The sequence below is a fragment of the Aphelocoma coerulescens genome, chromosome 4 (genome assembly GCF_041296385.1).
Source record: "Aphelocoma coerulescens isolate FSJ_1873_10779 chromosome 4, UR_Acoe_1.0, whole genome shotgun sequence".
NCBI classification, from domain to species: domain Eukaryota; kingdom Metazoa; phylum Chordata; class Aves; order Passeriformes; family Corvidae; genus Aphelocoma; species Aphelocoma coerulescens.
Window position 1 is genome coordinate 47,186,006 of NC_091017.1, and position 27,536 is coordinate 47,213,541.

At 39.9% G+C, this 27,536-nt stretch overlaps 1 protein-coding gene across 3 annotated transcripts; it reads left to right on the forward strand.

Moving 5' to 3' along the window:
• Window positions 1–26,914, forward strand: FAM149A (family with sequence similarity 149 member A). Of its 3 annotated transcripts, none has more exons than XM_069013918.1 (14): window positions 1–429; window positions 15,167–15,277; window positions 16,233–16,365; window positions 17,838–17,980; window positions 18,763–18,888; window positions 19,046–19,222; window positions 20,657–20,847; window positions 22,247–22,401; window positions 23,510–23,613; window positions 23,820–24,038; window positions 24,351–24,471; window positions 25,147–25,275; window positions 25,662–25,743; window positions 26,608–26,914. In XM_069013918.1, exons 1-14 carry the CDS (start codon window positions 191–193, stop codon window positions 26,679–26,681), a joined length of 2,004 nt encoding a protein of 667 aa, XP_068870019.1. In that variant the 5' UTR covers window positions 1–190; the 3' UTR covers window positions 26,682–26,914. The 3 variants fall into 3 exon arrangements, with proteins under 3 accessions (XP_068870019.1, XP_068870017.1, XP_068870018.1); XM_069013917.1 differs by lacking the exon at window positions 1–429 and adding an exon at window positions 13,089–13,204; XM_069013916.1 differs by lacking the exon at window positions 25,147–25,275 and having other exon boundaries at window positions 176–429.
• Window positions 26,915–27,536: the final 622 nt, after the last annotated feature.

Sequence of the window (27,536 nt, forward strand, 5' to 3'; positions counted from 1 at the left end):
GGTGCGCAGGCTGATCGGGGCTGCTCTCGGGCCTTCCGCCGGCGCGGTGCTCCCCAGGGCGGTGCGTGCCCGGCGGGGTTTGTTTCGCTTAGCAACGCCCGCCGGGCCGCAGGCAGCGGGCAGCTCCCGCCCGAGGCCGCTGGTCCCTCGACAGGGCTTGCGGCGCCGGGAAGGGGCTCCCGCCCCTGCCATGAAGGCAGCGGCCCTGGGGGCGGGCGCGCTTCCCTCCAGGCTGCGCCGCGCCTCGCCGGCCCCCAGGCGGCGACCACCGTCCGGCGGGGGCCGCGCCGCGGGCAGCGGCGGCCGCACCCCGCGCCCGACGGCCGGCGCGGCGGACAAGGAGCCCGGGGGGCGGTCGGCGGGCAAGGGGCTGCTCATCACCCTGCCCGACATCGGGGAGGAGGCGGCGGATGTCCCACGGCGCCCCGCGTGAGTGAGCGCCCCGCAAACCTGGGGGGACGGGGGAGGTGTGCGCCCCTCACTCCTGTGGCTTCCTTCCACCTGGCTTTTTCTGCCCCTGGGTGTCCTGAGAGGTACCGAACATCTCCCTGCGCAGGGTTTTCCTCCCCCGCGTGCATTCCATAGGTAGGGACGCGCGCCTTCAATGGCAGGGGCGATGGCTCGCGTGGGGCTGTGCGCAGCAAGGGGCGAAGAGCTGGAGAACGCTCGGGGTTCCGCGTGGAAGGGGACGGGAGTACGAGCACGGCCCCGCATAGGCGGAGGAAAATTGCCTCGTCCTCACCTCGGGATGCGCAGGGAGAGAAGCCAAGGTCCAGAGGAAACGCAGGGGATAGTGAGCTTGAGTAGGCATCGTAAAGATACCTCATGTAGGTGTGTGAGTTCTATCAAGTTCTGTCCCAAAGTTGCTGCTGCGAATTAAGGCAGACATTTCAGTCACTGCCTTGTGGAATTCTAAAATGTGAATAACAGGTGTGATACTTGGTTTTGGATGCTTTTGTGTTTAATTTTAAAGTCTCACCTTGAAAAGTTTAGGGTTTGCTGCAGAAAAAAGACTGTTAAATATGTGTGCTTCCGTTTGGTGATATTTTGCTACAGCAAAGGTATACTGAAGTGGTTTCTTAGCACATTTAAAGCAGAAGAGCTGATAAAAGTGAGCAATAGTTGCATTATTGTATTGGTGGAATTTTTAATACTATTACAAAAAAAAGAGAAGCTACTGTATATATTATATGAACATTTGTTATTGCTGCTTCTGTAGTACTAAACTGTGCTAATCTCTATTACTGATGATCAGAAGAACAGTAATGTTTTGTTAGGTGTGATAGGAATGAATGTATATTTGAATTAAGTTTTTAACTCTTTAGGACTGAAATCTCTTTAGTACACTTAAATTTTCAGATGGATTTCGGAACCTCTGCTTTAAGTTTGGTTTCCATGTAGCATAATATTTAAAGTAGGACCACAAATCTTCCTTGATGTACTTCTTTTATTTCCTCCTACTCCAATCTAGCGCTTTTCATTTTGTTTCAGAATCTATTGTAAGCTCTCTCAGGCTTAAACTTTTACTGTATTTGTGTAAAATAGTAGCCTTTTGTGAACAGGGAGGTTTATCTTCTTTAATATGCGTTAACAGAGTTCTGTTTATAAGATGTTTGGTGCCTTATATAAACAATACCAGAACAAATCAGTGTTATGTCCCTGTAATTTCCCCCAGCTGCTTCATTTTTTCAGTACCAAATATAAAGCCAAGTAAAATGCCAATGACTTTTACCATTTAAAAAATTAAAGAATGGAATTTACTCTCAAAACAACCTGATTGTATTGGGATGAAGAATAAACCAAATTACATTAAAACTGGTTGTGTCCAGCAAAAACTCATTTTGACTTGCTGTTGAACCACTTCTAATTGATATCACCTAATTATCCCTCAACTTATCCTTTTGTATGCATGGTGGCATTTCAAATATTTTATTCATAGCAGTAAAGGTTATACTGATTAGGGTATTGTCTTCAAAAAACCAAAAGCAAACCAGAAAAATGTTGAAGAAGGAATAAGATACATCCTTTGACAAGGAAAGTCTATACCTCCACATTAGCATTTTTTTAATTAGATGGCTTCACTTAAGCTTTTAAAAGAAGCATCTTAATTAAATATTGAAAACTTTAGGATTCCTTGCATAGAGTTGAGATTCGAATTTGTGAGTTATAGAATATGATAATATATTATTGATAGTTACACACAGGAAGTTTTTGCTTACCTAAATAAAGTTCCTTCATGACAAATTTTATTGCTGTTCAAAATGTTTTAGAAGACATTAATGGCCAGTGTATTTTCATTGATAGCAATCTAACTATGACTACTTGCTTAATAAAAGAAAGTATCAATTTTATGTCTTAGTATTTTTTCTTAGGTACTGACAAATTGATAGCAATGAAAATACTTGAAGAGTGCAGAATAGTGAAAATCTGGTACTGATTTCCTTCTGTCTTTCCCAGATATGCTAAATTTTCTGATTTCCACAACTACCAACCACTTGTCCTAATAGTGTATAGGGCTAAACTATGGCAGTTCTTTGTGAGAGTTTACATTTACTATTTATTTACATAGAAATTTCATATTTTTTTAAACAAATTGAAGGAGGATTTATAATGAAAAATATTTTTCTTCATATTTTAATGGAGAAAAAATTTCACTCTTTTTTACTCTTATTTGAAAGAAAATATATTCTGATATAAAAGACCATGAAATTTCTTGAAAGGATAAGAAGGTGCCTCATGCTACACTTACAACAATATGCTAATGATACCAAGATACATAGATTCCTTTTTCAAGAAACATTATTATTGCTATTCTAGCATCTTGCAATAGGAAGGGGAGATAACAACCCCTATCTGGTCTAAAGATAAACTGGGCAAGGCTTAACTTACGGTTTTTTGGGAGTGGGTAATAGTTTGTAGAAACTAATTTTACTGCTCCCCATTTTCAGGATGATTCTGACACATGGAAAAAAATGTTTGTGAACTTGGTATCAGAAGTACAGCTTTATCTGTGATGTACAGGTATCAAGCTTTGGGTATCAAAATTATTAACTTTGAAAACATGGATATAAGTAACCTGATGAGCTGCAGAAGAGGGTGGAAAGTCTGATTCCCTGTCTCCTGTTTTACCTACTAAAAACAATAGATCTCTTTCATACTGTAATGCATATGAACCTAGGTAGAGCATTGTAGTGTTACTAAGCTGGTCACTTCCACTATTGTACTGATCTAAAAGAGTAAATACAGTAATGTGGTGGTCTGCCATGGTCTATTTTTTCATTGCAATTAAGTGCACCAGAGCTCAGAAGTAAATTTTAATTTCACATGGTACTACACATTCACCTACACTCTCCAGATGGATGCAACAAAAAACAATTACTAATGTTTAGTAATATTATATATAAACTTTAGTTTTTGGAAAACCTTATGGACTTCCAACAAGTCAGGGAATCATAGAATGGTTTGGGTTGGAAGGGATCTTAAAGATCATCTAGTCCCAATCCCCATGGGCAGGGACAGCTGCTACACCAGGTTTCTCAAAGCCCTATCCAACGTGGTCTTGAACACTTCAAGGCATGGGTCATCCATAATGTCTCTAGGTAACCTGTTCCAGTGCCTCATCACCCTCACAGTAAAGAATTTATTCCTCATATCTAATATAAACCTACTCTCTTTCAGTTTAAAGCCTTCCTCCTTGTCCCATCACTACATATCTTTGTAAAAAGTCCCTCTCCAGCTGTCCTGCAGGCCCCCTTGAGGTAACAGAAGCCTTCTCTAAGGTCTCCCCAGGCCCTTTTCTTCTCCAGGCTGAACAATCCCAGCACTCTCAGGCTGTCCTCACAGGAGAGGTGTTCCAGCTCTCTGACCATCTTCATGGCCTTCCTCTAGGATTGCTCCAAGAGGTTCACATCCTTCTTATGCTGGGGGTCCAAGAGCTAGATTCAGTGCAAGCCAATCAACTAGAGAATAAATGTAAAACAAAAGCAACCACAAAGCCCCTAAACCTCATTTTAGCTCTAAGTCCTTTAATTGTTTTTAGAGGCAGAGGACTTGTGTTGTTTATAGGAAACTAAGAAGATATGTTTACAACCAGGCATTTTATTTCTGATCCTGTGCTGAATAAACAGGATTACTAAGTCAACCATGAAAAGAAGAGGAAGGGCCCTCAGTCTATGTTGTAACTCTCAACATGAACCCCTCTAAAATTTTGTGAGTTAGGGGACTATTTCTTTTTAATTGTTTGTTAATGTAGAGTTCAGCATGCATTGTTCGTGGGGTCACACTTTCAGTTAAGGTTTGGGCCCATAATGGGCATTTTTTTCTTCATCAGTATTTTTGGTAAGAAAGAAGATTCTTGGATACTGCAGTAGCTTAGTGAAAATTTGTGGTCTTTTCAGTGGTGAGATCATTCCTGTCAGTTTTTCAAGTGCTAAAGGAATTGGAGATTTCTTGTCTCACAAAATACTGAACCTGGGACTGGATCAGTCAGCCTTTTCTCACTGTTGCTACAGTCTTGTTGGAAAAGTTTTGATGTGGTGTGAATGTGTACTTGTGCATGTATGTACACTATATGGATAACAAGAGTGGGGTTTTGAGTCTTTCACTTGAAAACATATGTTCCTAATGTTCACAGGTTGGCATGGGATAGTTTTTACATCCTTACTGTGATGATTTCTGTCTCCTGACTAGATGCTGTGTTTTTAATTCAGTATGAGAATGCTGTTGATATCACACTGGTGTTTGGTTGTTGCTAAGCAGTGCTTACCCCAAGTCAAGGACTTCTCAGTGTCCCAGGCTCTGCTGGTGAGGAAGTGAGCAAGAAGCTGTGAGGGAGCATGGCCAGGACAGCTGACCTGAACTGGCCAAAGGGATATTCCACACACCAGTGTGGTGAGCAGTGGTACTGTGCAATTGCTTGTTTTTTGTCTTGCATTTTACTTCTCCCTCTCTGTCTCTCTCTCTTTCTCTCTAGTTTTTAGGAAAAGAGTTGTGGTTGTGGGATAAATAAAGGGTCATTACTTTGTTTTTCAGTAGTGCCTTTCTTCCAGTACACCACCATGGAAGTCACATTTTAGCAAGAATAGAAGAAAACTTTCAGGTCCTCAAATCTGTTTGGTTACGGAAGCTTTTAGCAATATGATGACACATCTTGACACCTCAAGCCAGGGGTGTTTGTGGTTACAGAGGAAGTACAAAAGTATTTAGTATGCCTGAACATATGCAGACTAAGGTCTCCCCACACTTGCATTGCTTCACTCTGTACTATAGAATGGTTGCCAGACAACATTTCATATTATCTTTGGTTTTTCTTAAATTTAGTGTTCAGAGAGGATAAAGTTCTGCACCTGCTCTCAGTGATTCATTATATATGCATTTTTCTTTAGAGATCAATGACCAGAAGGGAAAAAAAGTCTCTATGACATTATGTAGCTGAAAGAAGTCTGTTTTAAAAAAAAATATTTACTGGATTTCCAAATTTACATAAAAAGAATACACAGGGAAAGTCTTGTGGATCACTTCCAACTGTTTTGTTAGGGTGCTACTCCCTTCTACTCCCTTCCTGTCTGTTCAGACACTTGATCCTGCAGCAGTAAATGCCTCCTATCAGATCCAAAGAAATAAAACACCTTCTCTAAGACACTAATTAGCATTCTTTACTATTGCAGTTAATTAAGATGATAGTATTTTTCTCAATGTTGATTCATAATTTATATTAAAAATTCAGATTTACTTCTATAGTATCTTGCACTCAGAAATTGTTTATATTTCCTATAACCAAAAATTATACTTGCAGTAACATTTTTACAGTGAATCAAAATTACAAATACATTTAAAATTATATATAATACTTTGCAAGCTCATGCCATCTTGAATACCTTTCAAAATTATAAAGCCTTTAATATTTGCAGAAGAATAAAATTATTATATACAAATAAGCCTGTCTTTAAAATTGGAACAGCTTATTCTTACTTTGTTTTATAAAGATAGGAACAGAAATCAACACAGATCATGCTTGGAAAAACCTTAAATCTGTTTCAGGATTCAATATGAAAATGCCTAATAGTAGGCATTGCACTTATGTATATGTACTACAAATAGTCACCTGAGATGCTGTGCTGTATGTACACAGGTTGAGATTGTATTAAAAATGATGGCCTGCTTTTAGTGTTGTCAATGGTTTAAGAAAATAATTACATTCACTTCTTTATTAATTTTCTTCACTCCAGATGCAATAACAAGTGAAGACCTTAACCCTAAGGGGAAGCAGGTCTTGGGTGGAAGAGGTGATTTTGTGTGCACCTAGTGAGCACTCTGTGCAGGAGGCTGCCACAGGGGACTGACGAACTGTAGATGGTGATGCAGGCAAACACAGAGAAACTCTCATGCTTTAGAATTCAGCTTCTGAGAGAACCTACTGGTACCTGCAAGCAAAGAGGAGTGGCAGTTCTGAGCTGCAGTGGGCCCTACTCTTAACATACTGCTGACCAAGATTTTTTTTCTTTTTTTAGCCATTGTGCAATTGTTCCCCCAAAACTGAGACAGAGGATCAAATCCTAGTCTTCTTGGAGGCCATGTGCCTACATAAATCATAGTCAGTGCAGTGTTACCATGGGATAATTAGGATGTATATTAACCAGCAGCATTGCTCTGATGAGCAATGATATTCCATTGGCAAAGTCTTTCAAGATTACCTTCTCTCTGGAGCTTAAGACAATGTATTCCAATGGTATCTACTTTTTGAACCAAGTGAGACTTTCATGTTTATTTAGGAATAGAATTTTAGCAATATATGAATAAAACTGGCATTGTGGCAAATTATGGTAATTTGGTCAGATCAAAAAGACAGTCACCTGAAAAACTGACCAAGAGTTCAACTGTATGAATGCTCCCCGGGTAGTTTGATCATCAAAGCATCAGTAATCCATACATAGCTTCAAAGACAATAAGTGACATTTTTGTAAAAGGAAAGGGCCAATCAGGTGGTATGATTAAACACTGTCAGTGGAAAAACTCAGATAAAGATTTGTATTTTCATGCTTCAGATATAGTAAGTACTTCATTGACCAACAACCACGTGACTGAAAGCACTGAAACACTTCTGGCAGTGCTCATGAATAGAGATGAAAGCAAAATGAAAATTATCTCCAAGTCTGGAGTGACACTTACCAACGGAGACGTGCTATCCGTTTTGGAGTGTTATTTTTGCTAGCTGTCAAGCCTCTGGCATGTTCAGTAACAGTAATGGTAAATATGATGTGTTGCTAGAAGCTAAGAATGTCAACATTTACTGTATTACCTTTCAAGGCAGGTTTTCTTTTTCCTTCTCCTTACTGAGCCATGTCATTTCTAAGCAAAGAAGCCAAACATATTATAGCTGCCTTAAAATAATTTTCTGCAGAAAGCTAGATGAAAGTTCTATTAAATTTCTCATGATTCTGCTTCATTTACAATGCACTTACTGGAGTTACCTCAGCTAAACTATTTCAGGGATGCCTTTTAAAGATATGCCACAATCATCTTGACTTTGAGAAAGCTGAGGCAGAGAGGCTATAAGCAGGGACAGGCATTGTTTTCATCTACCTGGATTTTCTTTGTATTGCTGCAATAAATGTTTAAATGGTGAGCCAAACTAACTGCTTTCATGAGCTGTAAAAGTCACTGGGTATCTCATAAAAGGTCCAGACTACAGAAGGAAGACTTTGGTGCTGCTGTATTAACCAAGTGTAAGAATGCTCAACCCTGAGCACAGTTGTTACATCAGAGTCTTCAGATAGTACGACTTCCTCTAGGATCTGCCAATGACATTCAATACTGTCTGTTATACTTGGCAGTTTGTGGTCACTGAAGCTGTTAGAAGAGAGTAAAAGTGCTCTTATCTTCCTAAAGATCCTATCAATCTTGAAAAAAAAGTGTTTTGTCAAGCAATAGAGGGAGATCTTACCATGGTTGACTGCAAACAAGTTGGACAGATGGCTACCTGACCTAGAGGGAAAAGGATGTGTGTATTTCTTAGGATTTTCTGTGGCATTAATATTCAACTACAATACTGCGATGCATGCCTGGAATGTTGTACATCATGGATGTGGAAAGTAGTCATGTCACGTCTGCTTCTTGCTTGCTCCAAAGATGGAGCAGCATTAGCTGGTCAACATGTGGAAGGACCATTTTGTGCAGTGATGGTTTTTCAGTGTTGCTTGTAACAAAGTTTGTACATTCTGCTCAGTGAACAAGACACTGACCAGGAGTGGTCTATTCACTTCCACGAAAACGCTCCTGACAGGTGGGCACTGTGTTGAGAGCAACCCTTTACAGAGGAATATTTGAGCAGGCTGGATTTGTGGAGTGACAGCTTCTGTTCACTATACCACTTCAAAGAAGAATAAGAAATAGACTTCCATGGTAATTGTCCCAGACTAGCGTAGGAAAGGTTGGTGGGATTCCAAAATCTATTTTTTCCCACAGATGTATTCCCACATTTATGCTAGAGAGAGCTTATAGTTTGATTTTTTTTTAATATTCTTACTCATATCAAAACTTTATAGAAACCTGGCATAAAAATAGTAGTTATCTCTCGGTTTTATAAACCAAGTGTGTGTCTTGGTTTGAAAGACAGGTGTCTGCTAAGGAAGGCAGAAGCCTCCCTTGGAAGGGCAGATGCAACCCCCTTCCCTCTGAATTATTGTAATTTGAAATCAAGGGGCTTTTAGGCAAAGATGTGGGAAATAGAAATAACAGTTCTTTACTATTATATATATCTATATGTGTATAACCAGTCAAACAAACAGCAATAACTATGGCAGTAACAGCAAACAATCACAAACCCAGTCCCAGCCTTCTCGGCTGTCAGGCTACTCCCCCTCGGGTGCAGTTCCGCTCGCAGCCAGCAGGGGCGCTGGCGGCTCCTGGTGAGCAGGGCAGGTGCGATGGTTCCCCCGCGGCTGCAGGGGGCGCTCCGGAGCGAGCTCGGGGAGCACGCGGCCCCGGTGGTCTGGGGTCCTGGGAAGGGATGGAACAAAGGCTTCACAAACTCCTGGGCAGCTGATCCCGGTGTCTGGCCGGACCCTGGGGAACAGCAGGCTGGAACAGCAGGCTGGAGCGGCAGGGACGAGCACTGTGAGAAATGAGACAACTCTTAGTTAAAAAAAAATTAAAATAACTTATTGAAAACAGAAAAGTGAAAAAATTACAGAAATGAGAAAAATATAAAAATTTGGGATCCTATGGCTCAATAGATCGTATGCCCCAGGAGCGCAGGGATTTTAGATCTTCTGGCTGAAACAGCACTGGGCCTCAGGTAGAGAAAAAGGACTTACAGTGCTGAGCTGGCTTTTGGCTGGTCCAAAAGCAAAAAAAATTACTAAAGGCTCCTTAATAGGAGTAGGCTTTCCTAGCACTGACGTCCACCACAGCTAGGCTAGAGAGAGAAAAGGGGCGTGTCTCTGACTGCCTCGTTATTTTATAGTGCCTTTGCTCCGCCCCCCCACCCACAGCCCGCCCCCAGCCCGCCCCTTCAGTTTAAAGTGATTGGTGCTTTCCCTTTGACAGATCATCTCTGTCCACCAATGGCTCATCGTTGTCAGAGGGGTGGTATCAGTTGAGATAAGGGTGCTACAATGCCTTCATTAAAATTCAGGTTGCCATGGAGCTTGCCTACAGGGTAATGGCTATGGGGCTAAAAATAGCTGCTGGCTGTTAGAACTGGGGTTTTTGAAATTTGCCTTGGAACCAAAGTACAAGTAAAAACACCTAAAAAAGTATTAAAATACATCCAACACATCTTAAAACACTTGTAAATGTATACAGTAAACACAGGAAAGATAACTCTTATGGTGTACAAGTGGTTTGAAGTTTGAAAAGGGAGCATTAAGTTGGGAATTTTAACTGGGAAGGGTGCAACTCTCTCTTAATAAACTATTTTGAACAATTGAAAACATGGATAATGGAACTTGATTTTTGTACCTGGGCAGATGGGTTAATTTTAACATTCAATTTAAAAAGATTTAACTTAAAATTAATTAATTAAAGCACTTAATATGCAAAGACCAAGCACAAATAGAGATTTCATGTATGACAAGCACAAATCCCGGATGGCAGATGAGGTGTATCCAAACGGAGAACCACCCCCCAGAGGTCTGGGCAGGCAGGGCGAGCAGGGCTACAACACAGTGAAGGCTCAAAGCAATGGCGGGGCAGGGCGGCCACAGCCTGGCTTCTAGCGGGGCAGGGAAGGCGGGCTTTGGGATCCCAGGGCTTCTCCCGCAGAAGGACAAGCAGCCGAAGAAAAAGCAGCGTCCCTCTCTGTCCGAACGCTGAGACCGACTGCCCCCACACACTCAGGTGAAAACAAAAGAGTAGCCAGATGCGCCCCACTCTGTAGGCAGCTCTTTTGTTTTTCCTAAGTACCCAGCCATTTGCTCCCCTGGCAACCTGTATGGGCAAAATTCCTTTAACAGAAGAAAACCAGGAGAGCTCCTAAAACCCCAACAGTGTGGAATAGAAAAACAAGCAGATGAACATAGAATCATTGAGGTTGGAAAAGACCTCTAAATCAATAAGTCCAACCATTAACCCAGCACTGATGTGCTCACCATTAAACCATGTCTGCAAGTGCCACATCTACACTTCTAGGGATGGTGTGATTCCACTGCGTTCCTGGGCAGCCAATTGCAATGCCTGGGCACCCTTCCAGTGAAAAATTTTTCCTAATATCCAATCTAAACCTCCTCTGGCACAACTTGAGGCTATTTCTGCTCATCCTGTCACTTGCTACTTGGGAGGAGAGACCAACCCCCACCTGGCTACAAACTACTTTCAGGTAGTTGTAGAGAGCAATAAGGTCCCCTCTGAGCCTTCTTTTTCTCCAGGTTTAACTGCCCCAGCTATAAATGGTAGGTTAAAAGATAAAGCGTGTCTCATATTATGAGAGCATTATTGGTTAATATATTTACATTTGTTACAAATCATGCTTCCAAAATAGTAAAGAACATATAAAGATGTGAAATCTGAGAAAATGAATTATTTCAGAAAACAAGGCAGCAACTTTATTAGAGATCAGGATATTATACATTGTTGGCAAGGGAGCCAAGCAAGCATAGTAAATATTTTCTATCAGAGGCTGTGGCTACAAAATAGGCTTTGAACCATCTGTTAAAGAGTTCTCATAGAATGTATGACAGATAATAAAGTTAGCATTTTTCTCTGTTAATTTATTTTTCTAAACTCCTCTGGTTGAATGCTTTTTGGCATGTCCTTTGATAGTTCTCTCCAGTTTCAAGTTAGAGTGATGGGAGTAGTATTAGTACTAATAATATACTCCTTCACAATTATTTATCCATGTAATTATCATTGTGTTGATGGAAAAGAGGAAGAAAGGACTTGGTTTAGAGAAATGCAAATGATATTGTGGGTTTTTGTGGTGGTAAGGTGTGGGGGTTGACCAATGGCTGAATCTTGTTACTGCAATGACAAAAAAGCCTTCCAACAGGGTTGCACAAAATTTAACTCTTGGTCTCAGTCTTTACACTGCGGAAATGTAGGAGAAGGTAGAAGGTTCAAATAGCATTTTCTTAACCAGGACATAACTTGCTATTCTAGATTTCATCTGCTTGGATAAGTTTTGCTTGACAAAGGACTCTATTTTCCTATGTGTGCACATGTGTCTGAGATGTTGGACAAACCTGCTCCTATAGAAGAAGGATTGCTAAGGATGATAAGATTGGTCAATAGTTAACTCATGTAAGCACAGTTAATTATTGGGAGACAGCAAATGTTGATCACAAAACCTAAGAAGACAAGATTCACCTTAATCTTGTCAAGATAAGAGGATCAAGATTTTGTTGAAACCAACACAATCTGCTGAATCATTCTACAAAGGACTGCACATGCTCCAGAAAGAAAGGTGAAAAGTGCATTGTGATGAAGACTACTGATCTTCATCAGAAAGACTCCCGAGGAAGAAGAGGAGCCTTCCCCAGTGTGACCACCAGGACACACCACGCATGTGTGACACATATGCTAATAATATTAATGACTTCCAAGAACTAATTTGTATAACCACTCCTATCCCAAGGAATGTGATGACTATTCATGAATTTTACCCATAATATTGTGTTGTAGGAAGTGCCATGTGTGTTTGTTAGGAGGAGCAATTCCCCACGCACCCCGTGCCGAATAAAGCAAATACCCGCTTCTTGGACTCTGTCTCCGAAGTGTCTCTTGGCCTGGTTTGGGCAATTCAAGGACGAGGAAAGTTGTTATTATACATGCATGATTTACTGACACAGAAGAATGGGGCTTTGAAGAATGTGGAACTTTTCTTACCAAACATAGGTTAGAAAAAAATGTTTTATTATCAGAGAACAAATGAATAGTAATTTTCTGTATACCTTTCTTAGTGAGTAATATTTTGTTTGGTTATGAAACTTCAAATGTCATTTAAATGTTGCTCTTTGTTCTCCTATAAGGCAAGGCTTCATATGCCATGCTTTTTCAGTCTTAATTTTCAGCATATTTAATGTTGCCTTTCTTTTATTTTATTTTGTCTTTCTTTTATTTTCTACTTATTGGCAGATCTGCTTCCTCCTTTAAGAGAGGCTTTCCACAAAATATGCAGACGGCAGAGTTTTTATGTACTGGAGCTAGAGATGAATGGAGGTAGTGGATTACCGGAGCTAGTGTAAATCTGCAGCTGACAGCCTATGCTGTGCGCTGGCACATGTGCTGAGGAAGATCGGTGATGTGCAAACGGGTAGTTCAGAGGAGAACTCAATTAACAAGGAAAAATCTGTATTTAAGTTGGCCAGCATTGCATAACCCTGTTCATCTACGAAGCCGAGGGAAACCTCCTCGGGTCAGAAAGACCAAGCTCGGCGTTCTTTGTGCGTGTTGCGAGGAGAGAGATGGGGGAGATTGCACCGCTCCCGCCCAGGCTGAGGCTTTAGCTTTTTGGGGGGAGGCCCGGAGGGATGCGAGGCCTTGCCGCGGCGCGGGAAGCCCGGCGGGCGGGCGGGCGCTGGGCGCGGGCGGTGCGGGCGGTGCGGGCGGTGCGGGCGGTGCGGGCGGTGCGGGCGGGCCGGCTCTCGCCGCGCTGCCGCCGCCGCCAGGGCGGTGCGAGGGGCGCCCGCGGCTCCCGCCGCGCCCCCATGCGCAGGGTGCGGGGACCCGGCCCGCCGGGGGGCTGCGGCCGGGGGCTGCTCGTCCTGGGGTGAGTGTGGCGGCGGGGCCCGGGGCTGCTCGTCCTGGGGTGAGTGTGGCGGCGGGGCCAGGCGGGGAGAATGTGGCGGAGGGGCGGGGGCTGCTGGTCCCGGGGAGCATGTGGCGGCGGGGCCTGGAGCTGCTGATCCCGGGGAGAATGTGGCGACGGGGCGGGGGCTGCTAGTCCCGGGGAGAGCGTGGCGGCGGGGCCGGGCGCTGTGGCGGGGCCGGGGGCTGCGGCCCGCAGCGGGGCGGTGTCCGCGGCCCGCCTGCCGTCCCCATTTAATGCCCGTCACTGCGGAGCTTACGGTGAGCAGCCGGGAGCTGCTCCAGTTCCTGGCGTTCGCTTGCCAGGGCAGGGGAAGTGATGCTATAGATATGATGGGAGGGGTTTTTCTTTTCGTTTTATTTTATTGCAATAATTTCCTGGCACACCTAATGGCATGTGATCCAAGGAGTCAGGAGACATAGTACAACAATGTGCAGTGGAAAAACGTGGCAGAAACATTATTTTGCTCCATCTCACATCAAGACAAGAAGACACAGCCTCAAGTTGCACCTGGGGAGCTTTAGCTTGGATATTAGTAAGCAGAAAGTAACAGTAAATGGTTTCCTCCTCCAGTGGTGTTTCATGGGAATCTGACCAGGGCGGTTTGAGCAGGTAAAGTCATGAGCAGTGAAGTGTGAAACCTTGGTGGTGGTATTGAGCTGTGGAAAAATACTGAGAACAAGGGTCAGCTATGAAAGAAGTTGAAAGATCTTATAAGGCTGCCTGAACAGTAACATGGCAAATAAAGACAGAGAGCGATGTACAGGAACAGAAGAAAACATGTAGAAGATGGACTGTGAGCTCACGGTTACTTCCGGGGAGATAGATCTTGGTATTACCACAAAATGAGACTCAAGTCATGGGACTGGACTGCATGAATATTCATAGAGCCGCCTGGTGCTTACTGGCCAAAAGCAGATGCCTAGGGAATAGATAGGATATGTAGTGCAAACACATGGAAATGCTTTCCACTGCTGTTGTACCACTCTCCAAGAAATTGAAATCTAAGGTCTTCCCTGATAAGAAGTTCAAACTTATGGTAGGTTGTTGGTGTCTTCATAACCAAGACATAGGAGTAGGATGTGTGATTGGTCCATTTGAGTGGGGAGTTAAATTTTGACGTACGTGTAATGGCAAGATAAATATCACAAAGGATAGAAAGAAGGCAGAGCAATCCTAACTGTTGTAGGGCCACTCTACAGTTCTTGTCTAAAGAAATGAAGAAAATGCTTGAACTGTGAGCTGTTTTCTTGTAGTTACTCATTCACGAATGTACTTTGATGGAATCATGCAGCTGTGAGAGTTTTATGGCATGAAAATAGGTGAAGCAATCTATTGTTGTAAAAGTGTTTCCAAGGAACACTCACACGTGTTTATGTTCTGAAGAGGTGGGTTTAGCATATTAATGACCCAACTCCACATATCAAATGTAATATGTAATTATAAGCAGTTGTGTAATTATAAACAGTTTCCATCTAAAAAAAACCCCAACAAAAAGCCCGCCCCAAACAAAGTAAAAACCATTCCTTCATTAAACTGCTGTATGGGCAATTACTGGTTTGTGCCTTTGCTGTTGTTGCAGTAGTGAGGTGCTGCTTCAGTTGTGTGTGCTTCTTGCAAAGTTTGAACTGCAAAATCCAAGGAGGATGCCAGTCGGGTAAAACAAGTCTCAAAGTAAAAGTACATTGGTTTTTTTTGAAACCTACCTTTGTAAGTAAGGTAAATAAAAGCTATTTTAAAACAAGGTAGTTTGTTTCAAGCAAATGTTTGTCTTGATGGATAGGATTGAAAAATTGAAAAATTCAACAGAGTAGCTGTCTTCCTCCTCTCCTCCTCTCCCCTGCCCACCCCAGCCCCTCTTCCAGTGGAGATGTGAATTAACTTTATTTAAAATTATAGAATATTGTGGTTCTGTATTTATAGGAAAGGACTGTCCAGAGGTTCCCCAAATCGGTGTCTCTCTGGAAAAAGTGGAGTGTCTCTTCCATCAGTTTTTGCAAGAAATGTGCAAGAAGCCATTGACAATTATACTTGGTATGCATGTACTTCTGAAATAATACTTAATTAACTCACTTTTGACTTAGATATTTCCAGATTGGAATTAATTTTCACTAATCATTCTTTTAGTCATTGTTATGGATAATAACTATTGTACAGTATAATGCAGGATACAAATTGACCTAACCTACTGTTTAAAGGGTTTGAACTTTACTCCCGGTTTGTGGTATGGATTTGAGTATTTTTAGACTGTAGTAGAGGACACTCATTAGCTCTGGAAGGGAAATCAAACTTCTTGATTAAATTGAAATCATGCTCACTAATGTTGCAGGTTAGTTAACTTTCAAGAAGTATCAATCCAGATGACACTGGTTAGGATTTGCCTGGCCTGCACACCCAATTGCCATTGCTTTCCTGGCATTCCGGGGTGGGTTGTAGCTGGAAGGGACCATCCAGAACTTTGGGGGCTTGAATTGCTGGAGATCAAATTTTAAAGTGCACATAAAAAACACTGCATAGAGACATATAACTCAGTGCTATTTGAAACATTTGTAGAGATCTTGTGCTTAGTTTTGCAAAAGTTTTCTTGTGGTAGCTTTTAATGTTAAAGAGTTAAAGAAAGCTTTGTTATCTTTAATGTGTTTTTCATGTGATCACTTGCTGCTGTGGAGAAACCAAAATAATTGTTAGAGCTGGAGATATAGATACATGTGTATATATATATTCAAATACATACACTTTAGGGTATGCCCATACAGTTACAATGGTGTATATACATACAAAATCTTAGTAGTGTAAAAGGAATTGCCTTTATGTCAGTAAATGGTACTAATAGGAGCATGTATTCACTCTGCTTGAAAATAGATGCTTGCACCTCTTCCCCTCAACAGGAATACATATTACTGGACATTTATTTGATTGGTTGCTTTATTTAAAAAATGCTTATACAGAAAATAATTGTGTTCTTCATTTTAATTTCTCATCTTTTCAGTGAAACGCTCTCACCACTTTCATGTAGTGGTTGTACAACACCCACGGAGTTGAATAATTCTTGGTCTGGAATAAACAGCTATACTACTAGTTTGTCTACTGAAAGAAGTTCGGTTTACTCCTGGAGAGATGATGTATGTCATAGAAACTTTTACAGTACTCTTTTTCTAAATATTGTAGAAGAATATTAGTTTTTAGTGATATTGGACAAGTAGCACCTCATCCATAATAGCCTTATGATTAAGTGCATTAATTGAATATTTAAAAAAATAGTTTTGGTTGCGGGTTGGTATTGGTGCAGCTAATGTGTAGCAAAAGAAAACAGAATAAAATGATAAATGATGAAGTTTGGGGAAAACAAACCTGTTTCACTGAAGAAGGTAGGCTTAGGTTTCTGAGTCCAAGTGAATGATAAAACATGCCTTTTCAAACACTGCATAGTGCAGGCAATGTCTAAATTGAACTGTTCTCAATGTTTTCAGTTATAAAGCACATTCATGAACATACGTATAAATTTCCCAGTCTTGGTAAATATTTAGCTCTTACGTAAACTCAGTTCTTTTTTGTAGATGATGCAGAGAGAGGTCGTACCTGTTACTAGGCTGACCTCTGAGGCATACCTGGTGCAGGCTGGCAGTGTTGAATTTATCCAAAAGCATTGCAGTTGGTAGCGGTAGTTCTGCCACTCTTTTTGCATAATGTCCTAACTTTTAGGGTACTGACCCCATCTGTCACTGCCAGCCCTTCAGGAGAAAGTCTGACTGGATTATACAGTAACCTGTGTGAGAGTTATTTTCTCATTCCTTTTCAGTGTGATCCTTTCTGTATCTTGAAGTGCTTTAAGGCATTCAGCTGGAAATGAACAAGCATAATTTGGGCCTTGAGTATTACCAGTTTTTTTAGTGTATCATATTATCTAATGTAAGTGGCAAATATCATTACGAACAGTGCCCCAGCTGAGGAACCCTCAGCCAAGTGCTTGTCTCCTCATCACTGGATAAAATCAGGCACTTCTCTACTATTTTCATTTGCCTCTGTGTTAACCTAGTCTCTAGTTGCACTGAGTTGTAGGTTCAGTGAAGAAGTATGGAAGAGCCTTTCTCACACTGACAGCTGTTTCCTAAGCACCAGACTGAGTGACGCAGCCATAAGGTGCCTCCTCTTTGCCCTCTTAGCTGTTGTACTCAGAAAGGAAGAAGGAAGAGCGCTTCTTGAAAGAGCAGGGAGCTTTGGTGTCCTGGGTCCCAGAGATGCAGTGGGCATGCTTCACATTGGCACAGGGAACAAGCTCAGAGTCCAAACACCTGATAACTGTTTCTTTTTTTTTAATGTGGGCTAATCCTAGGCAGCTGTATATGTTAATGTCATAGAAATATAGTATTGTAGTTCCTTCTTGCCGAAATAACTTGTTCAGGCCAGCTGTATGGGATCTTTTTGGGGCTTTTTTTCTTGGCATTGTGGTATATAAATTGTGTCCAAAATATATAGTCTGAACATGCATTCTGATACTCTCAGCCAAGTTGATTCAAGTTGTTCTGTTCTTTAAATATGGTATTTTTAGTATACATGCATATTTGCTAACACCTATTAACTTTATAAAACATAGGAATTTGATAAAGCTAACACACAGAGAGTGCATCAGTTATTTTGGGAGATTGATGAAATGCTGTTTGAAGGAAAAGTGACCTCCCAAACAGAGAACCTGCAGGCAGAATGTGCAGATTGGGGTGAGCAATTTCCTCATATAAGGTAAGGAAATTTTTGCTAATACTAGTTTTAATCAGTTACAATTCTAATTTGAATTTTTGGGGTATCCTCGTATGATTTGGGCATCAGCAATACTTGTGCATTCAGATCTCTGTCTCTGGGGCTGAGCTGTGCCATAGGTGCTCAGTAAATCTGGGCAGTGGTGCTTTAGCAACTGATGCCCTTTATTTTGCTTAATAAAATGATTTCAGGCAAAGGTGTTCAGAAATTATTTTTTAGCATAATTTTGTGTATATTTATTAGAGTTGCTTTCACCTTTTCTCTGTTCCTCTCTACATCATGCATGTTGGAGTTTGCACATTTTCTGAACTTTAACTCTAGCCTTAACATTCCATGTAAACATTTTTGATTCGCCCTTTTTACTCACACTGATGGATACTCGAGTTGGATAAGTGATGTCACAGCAGGCGATATTTGTCTTCTGCATCCATTTTTAAATGTATCCTACAGAGTTTTTTGATAAGAAAGGAAGTGTGTTTACTTCTGTCTGCCTTTAGAACAATCTAACAAGTTTTACTATTTGCTCTTAAAATTTATAAACTAGAATCTCATTCTTGTGTAAATCAGCTTAACTTTAATGACTTAAATACTAGGTGATGTTAAGGTAGTACACGAGGCTCTGGCCCCTCCATGAGTTGCTTTTCAAAGCAGATGTAAGGTGTGCTTTTGCATTGCCTGCCATTTGCAGGTGTTTGTATTCTGGATATTTGCATATGGCTTAGGTTTTCATCTAAGATACTGCTTGTTCTCTCCTTTTTATTCAGGGTTCTAGGAAAGCAGCTCCTAGTGCCAAAGGATGAAGGCTTTCAGCATTTTCAAAGCAGAAATGATGCCCACGTTGATACTAAGTGTGTGCCTGGCCTCCTTGAATGTACTGGTAATACAAAAGAGTATGTTAATTTTTTTAAGTTTTCTTTTTGGTCTTCCCCCTTCAGAAACACGTACAAATATTACTTTTGTATTACTGAAATGTGTCAGTATAATTAAGTATGCACTTTCTTCTTTCTTTGAATGTTTAATTCTCATTTTTCTTGATGTTTTTTTCAGGCTCTGCATCTCAGGCTCTAAACTGATCCCAACAGCATCTCCAAAACATAAAGCATTGTATTCAAGTTCCACTAGGATTTCTGCTTCAGACTCAGCCATGTATTCCTTCCTGGAAGAAGAAGTTTATGATGAGGATGGAAAAATAGAGGAATATCTTGCCTTTGACAACAAGGAACTGTAAATAAAAGATATATGTATTTTTTAAGAATGTAATGAAGAATTATCAGTGGACTGAGTCAGGGTTCATAAACTGTGTTTCTCTTCTGTAAGATACAGTTCCTTCTGTCCCTGTGTTCGGTAGCACAGTGGCCACAACACTCACTGGGCATGAATGTTCCAGGAGCTAGACTACTGGGTAGATGGATGAAAGATCATAATGTGCTGTTTTCTAAAAGGCCTGTCTATAAGGGGAAAACTTTGGTAGGACTAGTTGGGCACAAAGCACAGCTTTTTGTGCTAAGGCCTTATGCACACTCAGAACAAAGACACGGTTGTTCTGAAAACCTGAGGAACCAGACAGACACCCTTTCAGTGCTCTTTTGGAAAGAGAAGGCTGGGGTTGGTGCGTTTTTGGGAAGCGTTTAAGAATGCTCTCAAGTAGTCCTCTCTCTTTGTTTTACTGAGTAAGCAAACTTAATTTGGGAGGGAGACTTGTGTGAAGGTGTGTTTCTCTCTTTTGTGTCCCTCATATGCTTCTTGTTTCCTAAAATTCTGAAAAATCTTGTTTTCCATAACTAAAACATTAAGTTTTAGTTCAGTCCTGACAGGTTTAGTTTAGTCCTGACAGGAGAACAGCTTCGTCATTTTGTCAGTTGGAACCACTCAGCCACATCTCAGAGTTAAGAATTATGCAGTTTGGTTTGAGGAGGAAGTGAAAAAGTGACAGAGAAGAGAAAGGGAGTAGAAACTGGTAGGAATTTGAAATCATCTTTGTGATCACAAAAAAAAAGAAAAAAAAGCATTCCGTAGAAAAAGATATGATGGCATTAAAAAAAGAAAAAGATTAAAACTTCCTTATTGAGAGGGAGGGTGTATTAGGAGACCAAGCTAGGAAATGTTGCAAAACACGCTTCCCTAGATAGAGAGAAACAGAAAAAAAATTAAAAAGCATAACTGTCCTAGCTGTAGTGGAGAGGAAGAATGTATGTGTAAGGCTATGGGCTCTATTATTCTTGTCAAGCTGCAGAAATCCTTTAAAGTTATTTCATCTTTGATCAATGGTGGAAACTTGCAGATGTATGCAAGTACACAGGGTGTGCTAAGAAAGAAATTTTCTATGTGAGAATCCTCTTGACAAATACAACAGTTGTTAGCTATGTTATTGTAAAAAGCAGAGGATTTAGTCTCAAATATAAAACTTTTTCCTAGACCTGCAGATCTTTCTGTTATAATGCCCTGTTGGGATTTTTAAATTTTTCAGTGGCAAGCAAATGAAAGAGAAAATCATTACATGTATTTGATAAGTTCTCGTCCCTTAGGTGAATTTGAGTTTGAATTTTTTGGTAATCTCCAGCTGACTGCCTTTTCTTCCATATGTATGTTTCTGTATTGAAAGAGGGGGGAAAAAGTCAAACCCCATGGGAATTCTTTTGAATTTGTTTCCTTTATTAGTGACGATGAGATTTGGGAACAAAAGAAAACGCATCTTTCTGAGAAGAGGTGTAAGCGTGGCATTCCCCCTGTTTCTCCCAATGCCTGTATCAAAGATGCTGTGGCTTCTGAAGTATTTGATCATATCTGGAGCAATGTCATTGGAATATTGGAGGAACTGATTAAAAAATTTTGGGAAACTAGTGTCCCAGGTATTTGATATTTCATTTGGTATTTGTTGAATCTAATTCAGAAAAGTCTTCTTCTCCTATCCCCTTAAATTAAGCAAATTTTCCAAGCTTTAGTTAGGATAACCATTGCTGTAGAATGGTAACATATGTAATGCCTTGCCGTGAGAAGGTGTGCACACACATGCACCTAAAATGAAACTTTCTTTCAGATTTTCAGGGAGTTTTGTATGAGAGGTGTAAAAAGAAAAACACTGACTGAAATAGCTTCATTGCAAGAGAGCATGTTTAAAAAAAATTAATCACTGGCTTGAAGATGCAAATTGATGCTGTTAGCAGGGGATCACTGACAATGTGATCTGAATTTGGAACCTAGGAATCAAAGTCTCCTAGTCCTCATTGTTTAAGCTTTATTAATAAAAAGAACCCTTGGGTAGTCAGATTGTTGAAGTGAGATAAACAGCCTTGCTGATGTGCAGGACTTCATGAGTTTACTATAGGATGAAGAAAAGGTGGTGGATGTAATTTTATTTTATGTTTTCATATTCTAACAGACTGTAGCGAGGAAAAGAAGAAGCTAGGAAAATTAACTAGAAGTGAAAACCTATTCAGTGTGTATGTGTTATCTTTGGAAGCTGAGGGAAATTTCAGTTCTTTCAATGTATTTTAAAGGGACAGAAGTAACAGAAGAATACCTGAGGGTGGGTTTTGGAAGTTACCTCAAATGTAAGGCACACTCAATCTCAAATATAAGAATACAACAAAGTGAGAAATGGCAAAATTTCTCTGAATGGTTGCAGCATCAGAACTTAACATTTCAGGTTTTAGTGTAATTTAAAAGTTCTTTTTACACCGCAGGTGGATTGTTTAGCTCTCGGTATTATAGTTTAGGGAGGATTGTTTAGCAGTATTATGATAGGTTTGCTCTTTTATCTTTTTGGAGGTCATAAGCTTATGACAAATAGCTAGTATTTCAACTAGGAAGGAAAAGAATTTGGGTTTATAATAGAAATAAGATGGTAGCATATACCCAAAATGAAACAGTATATAGCTGCTGTCAGACAAGGATAGTATCAATAAACTTTTTATTAATACATATTTTTAATTTTTTTTTAATACTTAAGAAAAATGTCTGGGGATTTTTAGACAGTATTTCTACGGTCTTAGCTGTATTTTTTTAAAGAGGCACCTCAAAATCTACCTGTATAGGCCACCTTGTATGTCAGTGTCAGAGAAAACATAGACGCAAATGGAAATGTTTTCAAAAACCCATAATTTACGTTAGATTTTTAAATATCATGGAAACTTAAAGCTATATTAAAGTCTTTATTTACTGTCTAATATTGTTTGAATCCCAACAAATGATGGCTGGTAAACATAGAAAATACTTCTTATTCATTCTACTTTTTTTGCTCTTGTGCAGAGTGTGACAAACAAATAGAAAAACTGAAAACTGTTACAGCAAAACTGCCGCATTTGCCTGTCATTCATATTACAACAGATGCTGGGAGCATTCCTCTTTCCAGAGGCTCTGAAGCACGAAGTGTATCTTTTGGGGCTCATTCTATTTCATCACAGGTAAAAATAAAACAAACCTTTCTGTCAAATGCTGTTCTTTTTTTCTTCAAACCTTGGACAGTCTTAGTTGAAACTTGAAAAGGCTCCTTGTCTTTATTTCCTCTTTTTTTTCTGTATACCAATTAGGTGCACTTAAAGTCATCTGATTTAAAATGAGGTTTAATTAAATGTTCTTTATTTTTTTATTGTCACTTGTTTTTCTTTGGTGGTCCTTAAAGGTACAATTTGTCACTCAGGTATTGCTCCCATTGATTTGCAAACTCTTGTTAAATTCTATTCTGTCCTTAAAAACTAATTTTGCTTTTATTGTGGTCCAGCCATTTCTTCATGGTAGAATTAAGAAGATTAACTGAGATGTGAAATTGCAACTTGAAGTGCTTTACTCCCAACCCTGCGAGTTTCAGACTCTCCCATTCCTTTTCTTTTCCTTTGCCTCTTGTGAAAGGGGATTCTGCAGTACATTTACCAGCACATTGGCACAACGCATTACCTGTCTTTGTGGAAGCTCTTGCTTATATTGATAAAATGTCCTATTTTGTCCTGCTTGCTGTCTCCTCCCTCTGTCTCCTGATTCTTGTTTAGCACATTTGATTCCTTTTTCAGACACTGCTTCTGTTTGGTTTTTTCTCCTGTCTCTTTCTATTGAGTTCAAGCAACTTCATTCTCTTCCATTGGCTCTTTTTCCATGCTTGCTAAACAGTGAGATAAGGAACACAGAAAAGATAGCACAGCAGTCTTGGTTCTCCCCATTGGTGTGCTTTGTTCTGTAGCGGTCTCAGCAGCCAGAAGAAGTAAAATGCTTCGATAAATCATGCCCCTGTGCTGAGGGAGAATGAGGAGTTTGAAGAATCAAACTCTGGCTTCAACTGAAACTTATATTGTAAATCGAGTTGTAATTCAGTAACTAAATTACACAAGTTGTGTTTATAAAACCTGTTTAAAATAAGCAAAAGAAAAAAGGATGGTTGCCCCATCTACTCCTGAGAATTGTACTGAACCATCTTAAAAGGAACTTTTGTAAAGAAGTAAAACACCTCTTAACTATGTGCTTTTTGAGGTTTTCCTTCTAAAAAAGTAAAGCTTAACACATAGTTGTTTCTTTTAATAGGGTCACCGTTTCTCCAGCAACTTCTGTAATGATTTGGATGGTGTAATGACAATTCAGGCAAAACCACTCCAACAGAGGCATGCTGCCACAGCAGAAAAAATACCGTAGGTGCTGATATTGACATTTTAAAAATGTGACATAATTCACATTATATAAAAAATGTTTTGCAATTAAAAAAAGGCAATAAAAAGGCAGTGATCTTGTTTGTGTGGATCACTGATATGACAGTGATTTGCAGAGGTTGAAATGATGCACTGTTAAAGCCTTGTTTTTCTTGATCCTAATTCCTTATTTCTTTCTCTTTCCCTAGGAATGAGCAAGAAGACAAACAGCATAGCATTACCTCCAGTGCTCCAAATTCAGCACATGCTAGGCTGGGAAGAATTTCTGATAACAGTGTTCTTTCATCATCTCCGGCACTGCTGGCATCTTCTAGGAAACTACCAAGGTTACCTTCTCTCACCTCTGACCAGCCCTGCTCAGAAGTTCCTAATATGTACAATGATGAAATCCATAAGGGGATGAAATTGTGAGTTTTTCATTTTTTTAATTTTCTTTTCTCAAACTTTACTGAAATTTCACCCCTGAAGGATTTTGCAAAATACTTGAGAACTAACCCGTGATTTATTACTAATTGTAGAATTCAGAGGGAAGAAGAAAGCAAGCAGAGCCCTGATATTTTGAGGAAAAGCATTTGTTTTTTTTTTATTGCTGTATTAGGTGCTGTTACTTTCTGTAGCTGAACTTTATACAGAAATGTGCTACTTTTATTTCATGTTACTTCAATGAAGAAGTCTGTAATGTGAATTCTCCTAAAAGAGGAACCCTTAAAATTCTGTAGGGTTGGTGGCTGGGATCGTTTATCTTCTGCTCGTGTGCCTGCAACCCGGAACAAGTTACCACCCATAAACTCTGAGGCTGTTGAACAGTATGTTTCAGTACCTCGAATGCAACCCAGCTCTGTAAGTTGTGTTCATTTTTTTCACTGGTGAAGAACTTCAAGCTATTTAGAAATAAATTACTCTATGTCACTGCTTGATATGAGTAATTTTACAGCTTGTGTTGGCTTGTATTTAATACATAGATTTAACATGCTAATGTGTGTTACATTGGGGAACAATTACAATGCAAGAGAAGGCAGTGTAAAACCTCACGTCACAGACAGATCACAGTGGAAAGACTTCTCTGACAACAGAAAAATCAGATTAAAAAAAAAAAAGATAAAAAGAACCAACCAACAAGATAGTAACCTTGCACTTCTGTGCATCTGGATTTAAATAACTCTTTTCAGTGTTTTATTCACTAATGTTAGATTATAAGAATTAGAAAATTATGCTAACTGAAGTAGAAAAGGATACCAGCTGAAAAAAGCAGATCTTATATTGGCCTATTTTTGAAGGTTGGGAAATTAATGAATCACCAGAATGAAAGTAAATTGGCATGTTGATATGTCAATGTGCCAACATAGAAACAGTCTAACATCTGTTTAAAAAACAGTCAAACTCTTAAATTGGTGCTTTTGGTTATTGAAAATGTATTTTTCTTTTCTTCTTGTGAACTTTTGTATGTCAACAGAAAAAAATATTTTAATTTATTCAATTGCTGCATTCTCTTAATGTTCTTTTTAATTCTCTCAGCGTCAAGAACGATATGCTCATAGCAGAGTGTCAAGTGCAGTGGCTGGCAGGACAGAGCAACAGCCACTTAGAGAAAGAACTGTTACTGTTGATCAATTTTCAAGGCCCAACACAACTCATACATTCAGGGTATGTTACAGTATAAGTGGAGACATGGAAAAGGGAAGAGGTTTTCATTCATGCCTGCTGTTGGTCTACAGAAGGTCTCATTTCTGGGTCTCTCCTGATTTCTGATGTACAGGGATTCCTGCTCCCTATAGAGAGGAAGTTCTTGAAAGTCTTGGGGAGGGTGTGGGACTATTGTATGAGGAAGATTTTTTTTTCAGGTCTAATGCATCAAAGTTTTCCTTTGAGGGTGTCTGTGTGCTAGAAGTGTGCAGTTTTCGGGCTGGTTGGAGCTTTGTACTTTGGTAGGATTCAGTCTGCTGGACTAGGTAATAAAAACCATAACCAAACCATTTCAGTAGATAAGTGTATCACACACTAGCTAAGAGTATATGTTTCTTTTTTTACAGAGAGACACACCTCAGAAGAAGTCACTGACTCCCACGAATTTCGCTAACCACAGAAGGACGGGTCAAGGATTTTTGATAACAGGTAGGCAAAGTACAAATCACTTGGAAGGTAAAAGGCCAACAGAACCTATTAACCCATCACACCATCAAAAAGTGTAGTGCTTAGGGAGAGCTATCTCAGCATAAAAGAAGAATAGGTTTTTCTTGGCAGGATCTTTTGAGTTTGGTTCTGAAGTTTCTTCTCACTTGTTCTGAGGTTATCCTAACTCTTATGGGTAGGAATCCTGTGAAGCTTCTTTTTCTTGTTATGACATGGGAAGAAAAGAATTCCATCTCATCTCATCTCATCTCATCTCATCTCATCTCATCTCATCTCATCTCATCTCATCTCATCTTTTTTTTTTTTCCCCAGTGTTTTGACATATTTGCAACTATAGCAAGGGTATGTGGTGTACAGGCCAGATATTTCTGCAGTTGCTAGAGTGGTAGCACATTTGCATGCTTGTGAGCTGCTCATAACAAATTTTATTTTAGCTCTGAAATTAATCAACTTTTTGTGTGAAGAAAAAGTAGATTTGAAAATGTGCATTTTTCACAAAAATATAAAGCTCTCATAAAAAAAACCAACAAAACAGCATTAATTTGCATCTGTGTTTTGAATTTGCAACACCAAAAAAGAGAGCAACCCTATGTGGCTCATTTTGTTCCATTTTTACAAGAAAGCTGATTGGCTAGTTCCTGATGTATTTGAATCCTTATATGTAACCTTTACTTGTTTGGAAGTTCCTTGAGTTTAAATAATTATGTAATTGACATATAACAGGTGATGTAAGAATAAGGGCAGGTTAGCAAATATTGATCTGAGCATATTGGTGGAAGTAACTCATACATAGTCTTGGAGTGTCTTTCGGAAACTACAACAATTAACAACGTTTATATTTTCCAGGTTCACAGAATTACTCCAGATCCTTTCAGAGAAATCCTCCAACTTCAAGGAAGAGATTTCAGATTGCTTCTTAACCTCTTTTAGGAAGAAATAGAAACCCTCTGCACTGAATGAAAGACTGAAGCACTAAATTTGCCACTTAGTATCTTGTGTAACAAAGAAGGTGTGCATTATGCCGGTGTCTGCTGAGCCTTGCAATCCTCAGGATGCCTGCACTACCTTCTTTTAAAATTATTTGACCAGAGGTTAGATTAAAATTTGGAGCAAAATGAAATAAATGTTTGAGGTGTCGGCTCTGTTGGCAGTATCAAGAGACTGCGGCTGCACTTTCTTCTCAGTCATTCCTCCTTTTTCTGCCTTTCCCAGGGAATTATTTTTCTACCTATCAAATAAGATATGTTTAGAACATAAAGTGCTGTTCCTACTTTTTTTGTTTCCTTAAAGATGTTCTAGTCTATGTAAATATCAGTCATATATAAAATTTATACTTTTGAACAGGAGTTTGCAGTACTTCCCCTTTAACTGCTGTTTTAACATTTCTTCATTTTTCAGTCTGTCTGCTTGTTACAATAATATTTGATCTCTGAATACTGTCTGCACCTACTTTTTCTTCCTTTAATTCTTTTGAAATCTCATTCATTGCTTTTACTTATGCTGTTCTAATCATTAGTAACTGTAGGAACTGCTGGGATAAACTTTGTTTACAGCAAGTAATGTTTTCCCTGCCAAGCCAAACATGTTTATAAATGCTGAGCAATTGAACCAGCATGCTGACAAGTCTTTTAAGACCATTCCCACTTTTTGAGATTTTTTGTACAAATGAAGAGAAGAGCAGAACAGTAAGCATCTGCTTCTGCAGCTTAAAAGGAAAGATTTTCTAATTACTAGAGCAGCAATGGATCACTCTCAGGTGGCAAGAGAGAGGGAAG

Coding starts and splice junctions, on each gene's coding strand:
- FAM149A (XM_069013918.1), top strand. CDS start 191: ATGAAGGCAGCGGCCCTGGGGGCGGGCGCGCTTCCCTCCAGGCTGCGC. Junction 17,981..18,762: donor GAGCAATTTCCTCATATAAG/GTAAGGAAATTT, acceptor CTTTTTATTCAG/GGTTCTAGGAAAGCAGCTCC. Junction 25,276..25,661: donor ACACAACTCATACATTCAGG/GTATGTTACAGT, acceptor CTTTTTTTACAG/AGAGACACACCTCAGAAGAA.